Source organism: Mytilus edulis, chromosome 4 (genome assembly GCF_963676685.1).
Source record: "Mytilus edulis chromosome 4, xbMytEdul2.2, whole genome shotgun sequence".
Taxonomy (NCBI): Eukaryota; Metazoa; Mollusca; class Bivalvia; order Mytilida; family Mytilidae; genus Mytilus; species Mytilus edulis.
This window is the reverse complement of record NC_092347.1, coordinates 33,220,753-33,236,450: the sequence shown is the minus strand read 5'-3', so window position 1 is coordinate 33,236,450 and position 15,698 is coordinate 33,220,753. Positions and strand designations below refer to the sequence as shown.

At 32.7% G+C, this 15,698-nt stretch overlaps 1 protein-coding gene across 1 annotated transcript; it reads left to right on the top strand.

Moving 5' to 3' along the window:
• The first annotated feature begins 932 nt into the window (after positions 1-932).
• LOC139519502 (uncharacterized) lies at positions 933-11,404 on the top strand. Its single transcript, XM_071311624.1, has 9 exons — positions 933-1,073; positions 3,466-3,576; positions 4,596-4,808; positions 6,070-6,108; positions 6,652-6,762; positions 7,069-7,218; positions 7,878-7,889; positions 9,453-9,476; positions 11,162-11,404. The coding sequence occupies exons 1-9, from the start codon at positions 983-985 to the stop codon at positions 11,227-11,229; spliced, it is 819 nt and encodes a 272-aa protein (XP_071167725.1). The 5' UTR covers positions 933-982; the 3' UTR covers positions 11,230-11,404.
• Positions 11,405-15,698: the final 4,294 nt, after the last annotated feature.

Genomic DNA, 15,698 nt, shown 5'->3' with positions numbered 1-15,698 from the left:
AAATTGACTGTTTACAAAATTTAGAATTTTGAAATACTAAGGAATTTCTACTTCAGGCATAGGTTACCTTAGCAGTATTTGGCAAAACTTTTAGTAATTTCGGTCCTCAATGCTCTTCAATATCGTACTTTATTTGGCCTTTTTAACTTTTTTGGATTCGAGCGTCACTGATGAGTCTTTTGTAGACGAAACGTGCGTCTGGCGTATGTATAAAAATTAGTCCTGGTATCTATGATGAGTTTATTTACCTACATCTATTGTTATTTGAACGTCGCTGTTGCTATCTGAACTGTGCCATGTTTCTAATTTAGCAATTTTTGAATCATGTAACGGGTGATGTTTGCATAGGTTAGCAGGGTATTTTAGCCCTGATGAAACACTGAATACTATCATTCGGTTAACTGTGAATTATTTTGATAGATTTTCATTACCCTGTTTTCTGTTTTGTACATTGCATAATGTGACGTTTACTAAGCATTAACATACTACGTTTGTATTGTACATAACTTTCATGTTAAAAAATCCGTAGGAAATACGATTTTTGAAAAGAATTAAAAATCAAACTTTTATGTTCATATGTTTATTTGAAGTTATTCAACATATTATCATCATAATATGCCATTGTTTCTCTATTATTAAATAAATTTGTACTAACTTAAGTGGGCAAAAGATAGTTGTTACATTGACTTTTTTTTGCCTCAGCGATTTATAAATTTTGAACAGCAGTATACTATTGTTGCCTTTATTTACCCATGAAAGTATATCAAAATATTAACTTTTTAATTTGAAGAATCATATTACAACCTTTACTACAAAATATATCGGAAAATTAAACTGATTAAAGTATTAAATAATACCGATGAAGAATGAGATTTCTCTGTCTAGATGAGTTGAATGTTATATTATCTTATCACTTAAGACTGTCTACAGTGCAAGTATTATCTGATCATTCGTTCTCTAGGCCGTATCTTGACAGTATACAATGTTGAACTCGTTATTACTTTTGTCATCAGTTTTAATTCAGACTTATGGTCAAGCATTTGGGTTCTTAACAGGGAATATAGCTGATGCACGTATGTTTTTATTATATTTATTTCATGTGATGTTGGGTTTTTTTTCATAAGGCAATGTCTTACTTTTGAAAACAAGAAACGGCAGGTAATATTACGCTGTTTATCCATAAACATTTGAAATAAATTGGACAATAATCCCTACATTTCACATATTGAGAGTGTTTTTTTTTTTTTTTATATAATTGGGTTTTCAGGAGTGCGACCAACTCTTATAAAAACACTTGCACTATTTATTTAGGAGGCCATTATAACACATTATATTTGAACTATATACTCAACATGTGCATTACATAATTTTCAACGCCAGAACAAGATCAGTCTAAAATTTCTAAATATAGCCTGGTGTTTTATTATTTCATTAGACTGTTGATTATTTGTCAGAGGTGGACAGATGATATAGTTTTAAATTTGAAGCAATAGTTATGTAGCGAGAAAAAAAGTGTATATCATTTTCAAACTTTTTGAACGAGAAACAAACTATACAAATTAAATATTCAACCAAACAACTCGGATACAGAGTGACAACGCCAAGTTAAACGAAAAACGACAAACGACAAAAAGACCGACAGCCTTCTGCCAAATACAAATAGAAAACTGAAGACCGAGCAACACGTACACGATCAAATAATCGGGGTGATTTCATGTGCGCTGGAAGGGTAAGCATATCCTTGCCACACGTTTCTCATACTGTGTTGTTCATGCAAGAACAAATCCGATGACAAGTCGATAAAATATTTTGGAGGTGTCACTTTCGAGAAACTTGGATAAGATTATGGTTTAGATAATTCCATCATATCTATCTTCATATGTGAAACAGATATCCAATGAAAGTCAACCAACTCGTTAAAGCGTCAAGGAAATTATTGAAAGGATGAATTTATTTTATAATCCGTATTCACTCTATAAGTGAGATCGATGTGTATTGGTATTGCTCAGTAGTTGAATCTATGTATTGGGGATCTTAAAATTTCACAATATCAAGTGGTATTCCAAAGCCGTAAAATATACAAGCCTTCTGATTTAGTATGATAAACGAGCGTGTTGTTTATAATAATCTCATCAATGGCAATTGAATAAAGATATTTGAAAACCAAATCAATAATAGCATTGAGAATAAACTCATCATAGATACCAGGACTAAATTTTGTATACGCTAGACGCGCGTGTCGTCTACAAAAGACTCATCAGTGACGCTCGAATCCAAAAAAGTTAAAAAGGCCAAAATAAAGTACGAAGTTGAAGAATCATTGAGGATCACAATTCCTAAAAGTTTTGCCAAATACAGATAAGGTCATCTATGCCTGAGGTAGAAAAGCCTTAGTATTTAAAAAAATCCAAAAATTTGGTAAACTGTTAATATTTATAAATATAACCATATCAATGACAATTCATGTCAGCACAAAAAGTGCTGACTACTGGGCTTGTGATACCATCGGGAAAATAAATCTCCATCAGCAGTGGCATGGACCCAGTGGGTGTAAATAAACTCATCATAGATACCAGGAAAAAGATTTCCAAATATGGGTACGTTCATCAATGCCCTAGGGTAGACAAACCGAAGTGCTTCAAATAATTTCAGCATCTTTGGTCATAAAATTTATAATTATATTCATTATATTAATTATTGCATGACGGCAGTGCTAACTTATATGCAAGGCTTCAAATTTTATACACTCGATTTTCGCAAAATCGCCTTAAGAAGACAAATTGTTAGCACTTAAAACGGTTCTTTTCGTGTTACAGCGTAAACATGTATTAATATTTCACATACTAGTATAAGGTTTATTTAGGGGTTTATCCATCATTAAATTGTATCATGACACCTATACAAGACATAATTGAAAACGTTTATCGACAAATGTAGAATTAGTACATACCATTAAAATGCTAGCCATAAACACAGGTTCAATCCACCAATTGTTCTTAAAAGTTCCTGTACCAAGTCAGAAATATGGCAGTTAAAATCTAGTGTCCGTTTATATGAATGTTGGCGTTTGCTTTTGCTGTAGTTCAGTGGTTTTTGTTTTGTTCTCTTGCTGCTTTCTTACAGTTCATGTGATTTCCTCTGTTTTTTGGGTCCTGGGCGTCACTGATGAGTCTTATGTAGACGAAACGCGCGTCGGAGTATTAAATTATAATCCTGATACCTTTGATAACTATTTTTCTTTGCTACCCGGATTTGCTTTTGCTAAATCGAAAATAATCGAAAAAAAATTGAACAGTCGTATACAACGTTGCCTTTATTACAAATATTCATATAAATCAATGTTCCAACCTTTTGTTTCGAGTAAGACATCGTAGAACAAGTTAGTATACTTTTATTAAGTTATAATTATTAAAATAAATGTGAGATAAGGACATTTGTATAATACCAATGTTGTTATATTTTCAGTATGTACGGATAAAATGACAAATTGTATTTCCTTTGACCAAGGAGCTTGCCAGGACCCCTATACAGCATGGGCAATGGAAAATTGTCGACACTTTTGTGGATTCTGCCAAGGTGAGAAACATCCAAGTATAATGTTCGACCGATTAATTTTGTTTAAAGTAATCGCTAGCTTTCATAATAATACGTGATACATAATATCATATAACAATGCATTGCAAATGAAGCATTTTTCCGTATTGATCTTTATCAAGTACGCCCAAAGCCGAATATTTGAAATCCAAGGATGTATAAAAAGCGAAACATTTGAAGAGGTATTTGACGAATAAAATTAAAAAGGTAAAATCCATCTTAGGTTAACTTTGCCTGAGGGAGTTGAAACCTTAGTTTCTTTATAATTTCAAATAGATTTAGGAAGATGTGGTATGAGTACCAATGAGACAACTCTCCATCCAAATAACAATTTATAAAAGTAAACCATTATAGGTCAAGGTACGTCTTCAACACGGAGCCTTGGCTCAAAGTTTATTAACGGGCAATTTAAGAAGGATGGGTATAAATCATGTCAGTACCGAAGTACTGACTACTGAGCTTGAGATTCCCTCTGGTACTAATAGTTCACCAGGCAGCAGAGTTATCGACCTAATGCAACGAAACATATAAACGAATAAGTTAAAAACTATCGTATTGAAAGCAAAACAAACGGATATAATAGGAAAATAATTTAAACGTTGGCTACAACAGTCAACATTGTGCGTAAATTCAACTCCAATTGTACTGTGTCAAATTCTAGCCCTTCAAAATGGAAACCTTAAGAAGGCTCCATCAATGCTTATGATCATGAAGGTTTATTCCACATCAATATAACAATACTATCAAATATGTTCCTATAAAAAATACTGATAACTATTCCTCGTTCTTTAATTGGTTAGACTTTTCGAATTTTAAATAAAATCCTACACCAAAATCACGCAGAAAGTTCCTTTCACAAAAACGTTAATATACTTCCAAAAAATGTATAGGTAACGAAATACAAAAACTTTATTTTTGAAGGAATGAGATTAAACTTTTTTTGGTTTATTTTATCTTCATGATTTTATTTTATTTTATCAATGTGCGTTTATGTCATTTAGTCAATAAACCACCAACTGCAGCAACTGCAGCAACTGCAGCAACTACACAATCTGCTACTACAGCATCGCACGTGATAGGCCCAATAACTTCGGCACCACCTTGTGTCGACACCAGAACTGACTGTGACATCTTCGGGAAATCTGTGTGTACTGATCAAAAGTATATTGCGTGGGCTAATAAAAGCTGTCGTTTATACTGTAGATTATGTCCAGGTAGGCATATAATGTACATCCAGTATATCAGACATTCAATGTGCATAAATTTCAACTGAATATATTGTCTTTTTAATCCGAATGGGAATAATTTTAATCATATTTTCAATTATCAATTATATGGTCATTTTTATAAATTTTCTGTTTACAAAACTTTTAAATTTTTCGAAAAACTAAGGATTTTCTTACCCCAGGAGTAGATTACCTTAGCCGTATTTGGCACAACTTTTGGGAATTTTGGGTCCTCAATGCTCTTCAACTTTGTATTTGTTTGGCTTTTTAACTATTTTGATCTGAGCGTCAATGATGAGTCTCATGTAGACGAAACGCGCGTCTGGCTTATAAAATTATAATCCTGGTACTTTTGATAACTATTCCCATCTAGTTCTGCATTTAAGGATACATCTCATATTAATAAGTTTGTAACTATATTTCTGTTAAGGTTTTGATTGTTTAAATTTTGAGTTAATTTAAACTCATAATCTTCAGGTTATTAGCAAACATTGATATCATTCGATTGATCATATTCCGAATTACATCAGATTAATTTTTCATGAAATCTTCCGAGATTGCCTGTTTGATTCTTAAAATGTTAGATAAAGTTTCCGGTGTTTTTGCCTTCTATGAATTTCTTTGCAGCCATGTTCTGTATTTCTTCACATCTCTAGATTCTTCGTATGATGACCAACATGCTATGATATACATATATGCCTATTGTATGGTGCTATAATTGACTGATCATGCTTAGCTATCTACGGTTATTTATGGTTATTATATCGTTGATATTTGGTGTAATTAGAGTATTGAAGGCCTTAATTTTTGTTTTGTTATGTTTTTTATGCAGTACTTGAAAATGTTTCTTACATTACATTTTAAATGTAAAACATATTTCTTTATTTTTTTCGTTCGTCCGAATAGTTTTCCTGTTTTTATCTTCATCAAAAACATCCAAACTAAAACATGTGTCTTTATAAATGTATGAGACTAAATCACAATAAAAGGGCTATATGACCAAAAGTGATCTAAAAGACAAATTCATCCAAGGTCAAGTCTGTCTTTGGGAGTTATCTTAAATCTTTATACGGAGAATTTAGGAAAGATTTGTTAAGTATTTAAAAAAAGGACTGACTATTGAGGCATCCGAAAAATATATAATGATGCTTGTCATAATATTATTTGTTCATTGCATAGTAATACAAAAGATATATATATATATGTTCCTCATACATGTATCTTTATTAGTTATTTGAATTTTTTTCAGCCAATATGTTACCACCCATCACAACTATATCCCCGGCGTGTATGTATAAATATTCTTTTTAAATCACTTGGTGGCATTTTGATTTGAATGTCATTTACTCTTTAAAATGGTAAATGTTACACCAATTATTTTTTTTTTTAAATCAAATGAACCAACAAACGCTATTATGTTTACTGATTGATTGTTAGTGCTTAAAGCCATTTCAAGACTAAAGGATAGCTAGCTCTCTTGGTGGCAAGTTTATTTTTTATTAAGGAAAATATCTGAATGTTCATTCCTTCGGAAAACTATACATTCTAGTTTATTGATATCCGAGTCGTACGCACCTATCACGTGCTGTGATCGAATAAACAATATAAATGTTGACAGGTGCATGCATGCTGTAGAAAGACTACTCACAATACTTAAACCACCCAGCCACCACGAATTCAACTCAATAATGTCTATATAAATATTAAAATTAGCAGGATCAATTACTGATAAGGCTTTGGTTAAAGATATGTTGATGAGATAATTAAAATCCAAGTTTTAAAGGGAAAATATACGATAAAATATACAAAGTTTTCTTCGCTCTTTTTGTAGTATGTGTAGATAAACATGACGATTGTAAACAATATGGAAAAGCTTCATGTCACGGAGCATATTATAGTTGGGCAAAAGACAACTGTAGACAATATTGTGGATTTTGTGTTGGTGAGTATTTTTTTATTCTTAAGAGTTTATTAAATCAAACAGATGCTCGTTCATTAACTGTAAAATTTACTAAATAGGATGATTGGTTTTGTCTCCATAACCACTGCTTTTAGGGCTGGTAATCAAACTCATTATTGATATAACCTCATATTTGTAGACTAGGAAATATAAAAAAAATTGAAACAATTGAAATTTTTTATGATACCATTCATATAAAAATAGTATATTATCTTTATGGTTAAGCATTTAGCTGTTGAATTTTTTTTTCGAAAATAAAATATAGAATAAAATATATTTATCTTATAGGACCAACAACTGTGGAACCCCCATGCAGAAATAAAATACAAAGCTGTTACCGATATCCTGGAGAAATATGTACAAGTGATAAATACAAAGACTGGGCAGAGGAAAATTGTAACCAACATTGCGGCTTCTGTTCTGGTGGTAGTACTGCTGGTAAGAAGCCATTTCATGAAAATCATCTCTTTGGTAATACTTTTAGGAATTATGGTTCTAAATGCTCTTCAACTTCGTACTTTTTTTTTTTGCCTTTTTAATATTCTTTTATTCGAGCGTCACTGATGAGTGTTTTTAATTAACAAAGACAATTGCTGTAATCCTTTTGGAAATGATAAAACTTTTATGTCACATTCATAAAGAAAACTGGTCATTCTTGAATGCGCGAACCATTCATTGATACATGTGTCTGTATTTCTGTAAAGAATAATTCTAACAGTCAAACTTTTAAACACAAGATGTATCAGAGCATATTCATGATCATCTGTTCAAACCTTGAACATTTATCTAATTAACCTCATTTAATTTCTGAACATATTATAGCTTTGAAAATAAACAGTGTCATTCAATGATATGAAATCTGGAGGACTTACAGAAAACAGGAAAAATAAATTGCATATTAAGAAGTTTACGCATACATTGAATGCACGCAACAACAACACAAATCTGTCTATTTCCTATGTTTTTGTCATTATCCTATCTCCGCTATATAAAAAAAAAAGCTTAATTGCTCTTCACAAAAATCTCAAAGAAATATCATCTTTGTTGGTGTTAAATTGTTTTCATGTGATTAAACATTGTTTACATTTAAATTACAGGTACACCTTCAGGTATGTGTAAACAGTTTTAGATACTTTTTTTCACAAATAAGGTGTGAATTATGAAAAATATGACAGTTGATGTCCATTCGTTTGATGTGTTTGAGCTTCGGAGTTCAGTATTTTAGTGCTTGTATATTGGCTGCTAGACGAATCGTCCGACTTCTTTAAAATTCAATTTACGTAATAACAACGCTGGAATAAAATTATTAACTTCGTTATTAATTAATTGGACTAAATGAGGGCTCAACATAGAATGAAATTCAAAACAGTGTGGCTGTGGCCATTGATTGACACATTAAATTCATCCATTGACTGGGACAATTTACGTGAACGTTTGTCTGTAACGACCACTGTTCACGATGTACCTACGATAGACATTTAAACTATGGGGTCACCAAAGGTTTCTTAACGCCTTTAATTATAAAATAATTCGAAAAATTAATCAGGAATTACCTTTATGTTTTGATTTATATAATTGATTTTAATCAAAACATCGTGTTATTTCTGATTAATTTTTCGAATTACTTTATTAAGGTGTTGAGTACCTTTGGTGACCCCATAGTTTAAGTGTCTTTAAAAAGTACACAGTGAGCAGTGGTCGTTACATACAAACGTTCGCCTAAATTGTCCCAGTCAATGGATGAATTTAATGTGTCAATCAATGGCCACAGCCACACTGTTTTGAATTTCATTCTAAGTTTCCAAAGTCGTATGAACGACATGCTTGCATCGGTTTATCCTTCCATCTTTATTTTGTGCAAACAGGATTTTTAAATGAACGTTTTCATATTTTTGTGTGTGTGTGTTTTTTTTTTGTGTTGCTTCTATTGCAACATGAATCAAGATTAATTACTGGAATTTAACGTGCGGAGAGGGCTTACATAGACTTTGCCTGTTGTCCAATTCAATTCAATTTATTTGAATAAAATATTGTTTAAACTAAACGTGTATCTTGATATACTTTGGCTGCATTTCTTTCTAACCAAAATTTTGTAAACGTTGTGTGGCGTTTGTTGTTGTTTTCTAAACGATACGAAAGTAGAAACAAGTACAACGTTTGATAAGTCTTTACTGATCCTGTTTGAACTTTCAATTATGCATTCACATGTTGTTGGTAAACAGATTTTTGACAAACGTAGAAAAAGTATATCGTTTAATCAAGTTCAAGTTAGAAACAAATGTAGCGTTTGTACTAACAAACGACGAACAACAAACTGTAGACGCATGCTTTAGCGATTGCACAGTTTGTCAAAGTTTATGTAAACTTTGCAAACGTATGTTAGAAACAAATGATCAAAAGATGTGCGCGCTTAGTCTTTTGCATCGTTTGTGGTAGAAAGAAATGCACCCTTTGTAACCTCCTTATATATGCACTTAGGTTTGAAAATTACTTATCTTGTAATTTTAATATTGTATAACTATTTCCTTTACAATTTGAACGTTTAATTAAACTCAGATTACTTAAATCGTTTGCAATTCAATAAAACAAAGCGGAAACCGCAAACATGTTACACAAAACAAGTGACAGAAACATTTCGCTGATATATTTTTATCTCTATTTTTTCATTGTAGGAACAACTGCAGCGAACTACCCTGGTAAATAGTTTGTTAATTGATCATTGTATCATTAAAGTAAACAAAAACTGCCTTTCTTCTTTTTCAACAATTCCATTACCCTATTAGTTCTAGTAAACATGTATACATAAACTCACCAAAGATACCAGGATTAAATTTTGAATTTATGCCAGACGCGATTTTCGTCTACAAAAGACTCATCATTTTCGCTCGAATCCAAAACGCTAAAAAGGCCAAATACAGTACGAAGTTGTGTGAATCATATCATGTTTCAGTTATAAACTCGTATTCAAAATGTTGTTTTAACTTAATTAATTAAAATAATATACAGTAAATAAACTCATCTTATATACCAGGCTTAAAAATGTATACGTCACATGGGCGTATTATCTAATGGGACACATAAGAGGCGCGGGATTGAAAAAAAGATTCAAAAGGGCGAATAAAGTACGAAGTTGGTGAGGATTGAGGATCCCAAATTATGAAAGGTTTTGCCAAATACAACTAATATCGAGGCTATTCATAACGACGTATAATTAAACCCTGATCACATTTAATTGTAATTTAAAGATAGAATTGTATGTTTTCGTAACATATTTTTCCTATATGACACTTTGTAGCCATTTTGAAATAATATATTTAAATGTTCAAATGGAGAAAAGAATTATAAATACTACATAATCGTCCGTAATATCAAGGATGCGAGTTATATTTTAAAAAGAGGGACGAAAGATACCAAAGGGACAGTCAAACTCATAAATCTAAAACAAACTGACAACGCCATGGCTAAAAAGGAAAAAGACAAACAAACAGCAGCACACACGACACAACATAGAAAACTAAAGAATAAACAACACGAACCCCACCAAAAAACTAGGGGTGATCGCAGGTGCTCCGGAAGGGTAAGCAGATCCTGCTCCACATGCGGCACCCGTCGTGTTGCTTATGTGATAACAAATCCGGTAAATAGTCTAATTCGGTAGGTCACATTCAGGAAAGGGAATAGGATTGTAGTTACGACGTAAGGAACATATCCGATATCATTTGTGATACGGTTATTCCATCACGGTCAACCAACTCGTGATGGCGTCCGTAAAATTTACGAAGGGATGATTTCAACTTCACCATTTGGAACTCTTGGTTTAATAGCTTCCTTGCGAGCAGCAATCCTCTATCAAGAAAATCATGATAGGAAATGCAAGCACGGGAATATCGTATCAATTGGGAGATATATACCCCGTATGCAGGTGCTGCTGGAATGTTGCTACTTAGAAATGGAAAGTTCACAATTGGAAAGCTGAAATCATCTCTTTTGTCGTAAAGTTTTGTTTTCAACCGACCCTCATTGTCAATTTCTAGATGTAAGTCAAGATATGAGGCCGACTTAACTGTATCTGTAGTATCCTTTATCTCTAGCTCGATTGGATAGATGCGTTCCACATAGTCACCAAATTTTGAATTATTTAGTGAAAGAACATCATCTATATAGCGAAAAGTAGAGTTTAAAGGATAGTGCTAACTTCTTATCTTTCTTCCTAAGAAGTTCCTGCATGAAATCAGCCTCATAATAATAAATCGTTACGTTAAGAGAGTTCAATTATGCTTTGAAAAGTCAGTTACAAATTCCAATATGTGTATACGTTTCAAGTTACTGTGGATTGGAAGAATGACATTATGATTACTTCTCGAGTGTGTTTTATTTTCAGTTATAGGAAGAAAAAGATCCATTACTTTGAAAAGAAGCAATGTACATGAATTTGAGAATCGAAAATAACATCTTCTCTTAGTCCCAACATCAGAAACCAAGATCAACTCGTGAAGCAAAAGCAAAGTACAATCACCATGAAAATTTCATACGACATTATTCATTCAACTTATCATTATCTGTATAAAATTTAGTTCAAAGACTGTAAATCTACGAACAATAAAAGAGAGGAGGGTTTTTTTCACATCATATTTCAATTTTCAAGGTAATAAAAAGCATGTACTTATGACAATAATTTCATAAGTAGAAGGTACCTTTTACTCCAAAAATCTTTCTTAACATAGTTTTATGGAATAACTGGGAGAACTTCTACGTTACCATGAAAGAATTTATAAGCATAAAAAAGGCAACAGTAGTGTACCCATGTTTAAAAGTCATAAATCGGTTGAGAGAAAACAAATCCGGGTTACAAACTAAAACATATGGAAACACATCAACTATAATAGTGTGAACTTATCACAATTTACTTGAGATATATTTAAACTTTGATATATCACTTGGGCATGTTGAGTATGAATATCATTGCATTAAAAACTGAAGATTAATCAAACTGTACACAAATAACAACACATTAATCTACAGACTGTGCAACACAAACCTTGGGTGATCTCATGTTCCCTGGAAAATGGTAATCACATGTAACACTCGTCTTATTGTTCATGTGAGTACAAAATAGGTGATAAGTCTAGTTCTGTAGGTCACATTTGAGGTCAAAAGAACGGGAATGTGGGTGTGGTTACAATAATTAGAACATATGTGTCGTCATTTGTGAAAAAAGTAGAGATAGGCTTTCAATTATACCTGATTCCCTTTAGTACAAGCCCATATAAATAGGAATATCACTGGTGATGTTCCTGACTTGGAACAAGCATATGAATTGTCTCATATGACAGCCTTTTCTACAAAAAAGGAAACGTAGATACAAATGTAATAGATCTTGAAAATCCGAAATTTTGAAGATCCATAATCTATTCAAACTGGTGACAACTAGGTTAAACAATTAGTTATTAAGGGTTTGTATGACATCTATTTTTGAAATATTTTAACAACAAACAAATCAGTATTCAAATATAAAACTAAACGAAGCATGTTGCTTCCACGTTTCTCCATCAAAGGATAGTATTATACACCTTTTCCTTTAGATTAAAATCAAATATTTCAAATTCAGGAACATATAAAATGTTAAACGACGAAATCAGGTAGTTAACTAGGCTTGCATCTCTACGTGTATAAGTGTATTTTCAAAAACAACTATCCTGGTACCATTTGCAAAACATTGAAAACATTGTTGACACAACTCTTAATATTTTCTTTAGATGGATATTGTCCTCACTATACCTCCTAAGGCGGGTACCCTTTGGAATGAAATAAGTTACAAAGGTTGCATTTGCACTAAATATTGTTGGTTGTATCAGCACTATCTTTAAATATCAAAAAACAAAGTAACATGTACTGCTTCAAAGACAAAATTATGTAATTGGGAATCGGATCATGTTGCTTTAACTGTCTTGATAAACCAAATATCACTTTCAAAGATTTAGTTCTTACCTTACCACACGATAGATCCAGATAGAATGAAACGTCATAAGATACAAATATTAAAGAAAATTGATTAAAATGTTCCTTTATAATAATCTTTCTCTAATAATGTGGCAATTTAAACCTTTCCAGGCCCATTGTATAAAAAAAAATCATCAACGTGTGGTTGCCGATGGTCTCCGAAGATGATTGGATAAGTCCACTGGTTATAACCTTCATCAGCTCACTGGATGAATCAAAATGTTCTAACAGGTGTTATTAATGAAGAATTTAGAGTACACTCGAGGAGATTTTCGTTATCAAAAATGAAAATTAATTTGATAATCATTATAGAACATAAACTTACCTAGTTACTCGTCGATTATCGGATTTATCCAATTTCGATAGTTAAATTATCAATTTTAAAGTCATAATTTCCAAATGGGGGAAGAATGGCTCATGCATGGGAGGAAAAATGCTATATAATACCGGTGATCGGATGAGTTTAAGTATCCTAATCAATATCAGCTCACAGGAAGAATCCCAATATGGTTAACAGGTGTTAATGAAATTGACAACTTCATTGGAAGGCTCTTGAAAGGGATTTTCGTTTAACAAACAAATAAAATTTCTCTTTTAATCATTAGAAAAACAGATTCTTACTATCTCGTTTAGATAAATCCAAAAATCCACTTGTATCAATTTAAGAATCTATAATTATAACCCTGACATCCTGTACATGTACATATATATGCCTCTATTGTTGTCGACTTTGTAATGACCTAAAAGATAATTTTTGTTATTGTATTGTCTCATTTAAGAAAACCATTTGTTTCGTATTTGATTTTAATCCCAAGGATTGTCTAAGCTATATAAAATGGTAAATCCTGGACTTTACCCGCCCGACAACTATGATGGATGTATAAATAAGCAGCCACTGTCGACCTGCAGCACCTTCTTGAACAATAAGCAATTAGTCCGTTCTTTCAATCATTTGTGCAAGTTTGGTTTTGATAAGTGGACCATATCCGTCGCCAGTTGTGACACAGATAGTAAAATACAGCCAACCAAGTCAGGTTGTAATGGCGTCCATAAAAGTTTGAAGTGATTATATAACTTTCCAACGTGTGTCATTTAAGAAACCTGTTTTTCTTATTTAATTTTAATCCCAAGGATTGCCTTGGCTATAAAAAAAATTCATGGACTTCTCCCGTCCGACAGCTATGATGGATGTCCAAATACGCAGCCACTGTCGACCTGCAGTACCCCCAATGATTGCCACTGAACGATAAGCAATAAGTCAATTCTTTTATTAATTTGTACAAGTTTGTTTTCGATAAGTGGACCATATATGTCGCAAATTGTGACACAGATAGTAAAAAACAGCCAACCAAGTCAGATAATGATGGCGTCGATTAAAGTATCCAATGTGGACTCCTTCGTTCAATTGCTTAAAACACCCCTTTATCAAGGAAACCATAATTGGAAACAAAATGTTTAGTCTCATCCGACACTCCTTATCAATGTATGTGTGTATATCAAGGTACGGATCAACTTTTGTTCTAACAACTGCAAGCCAATATTACCGATGTTGTTTTAGCTTATTCTGCTTGATTGATTTATTGATTTATGATTGCTTTAGGTACAGTGGCAAATTTTTCATGCATGTTCAGGATGAGACAATTTAACTACAAAAAACAATATGTAGGTCCTTTGATAGATTCCAGTCGGTATGAAGGTCAGACTTTGGACTTCTACTTGAAAATGAGGATATAAAAGAAAGAGACGAAATTTTAGCCTTACAACAAACCACCATCAAAGAGTAGTTGCAAACGTGCAAATTGTGAGGCACTCCCTTTAAAGGAAATATCGTATTGAACATTTCCACTCTGCCTGGTCTGTGAACTAGCATATCCCGCGCAGCAAACAGGCATCTCACTTCTGCAAGGGTTTGACCGCCGGTTGGAAAACAACTAAGTGATTTGTGTTTACTCCCCTGTCAACCTTGGCAGTGGCTAACGTTGACGAAATTTGATCGAATTGACTGTTAATAGTGAAATCAAAAGATTTTTCGATTCCGCTAGATTGAATGATTGAAACAAAGAAAATTGTATTATTATTTTTTTGTAGCCAATACCCTTTTAAGTATAATAGTATGATAGTTTAGGCATAAAACATGTTTTTATTAATGAAATACATAATGTTTATTTGTCAAAAGAACGAACCGTTTCCAATCAATTGCAAGACTGTTAATGTATAATAAATCAATCAGTTATGTTCATATTTCTGATAAAATGTCATGTCTCAAGGTTCTATGGACTAACAAAACAGATTGCTTTATATGACCTTGATGAGGTGGGCGGTAAAGGTATATAACTAGAACAAAAGTATCACAGATACCATTCAGTTTGTAAAACTTAGGTACACATTGTTTCTGTATTAAAATTAGAACCTACGCATTATCTTATTTATGTCATTGTTGTAATGACGCTTGCGTCTAGGTGAAATTCCTGCCTACTGACATGATATCGTGGACACATTGTCGAAAACGCAATCACGACCTTAAGCTGGGGTCACACATTCACGATTTTTACTGCCGTCCTTGACAGGACCATTCCCGATTAAAATTTGTCAAAAGTCTGATCAAGATCCTGTGAATCGTGGATGGAAATTCAAACTTTAATTAAAATTTAAAATAATAAAATTTGAATCACGACAACAATCAGATATTGTTCAAGAAGCGTCGATATTCAACCGTTTCCAAGCGAATTTATCCCGATTATCCCGTTCTTAATCCGATTTGTATCTTTCGCCTGATAAAATTCGACCGAGTCTGTCACGACTGCGTCTCGATTCTACCAAATGTAATCCGACGACAGAGATCAGACAGTGACCAGAGAGTGAACTGACGCTGACGGAAGTTATCCGTTCGAAAACAGTCGACATACTCGGGATGATCA

Bases quoted from the DNA above. Each gene is read 5' to 3' on its own strand.
- LOC139519502 (XM_071311624.1), top strand. From the start codon at position 983: ATGTTGAACTCGTTATTACTTTTGTCATCAGTTTTAATTCAGACTTAT. The intron at 4,809-6,069 runs GTAGGCATATAA...AATTTTTTTCAG, and splicing joins ATACTGTAGATTATGTCCAG to CCAATATGTTACCACCCATC. The intron at 6,109-6,651 runs GTATGTATAAAT...CTCTTTTTGTAG, and splicing joins CACAACTATATCCCCGGCGT to TATGTGTAGATAAACATGAC.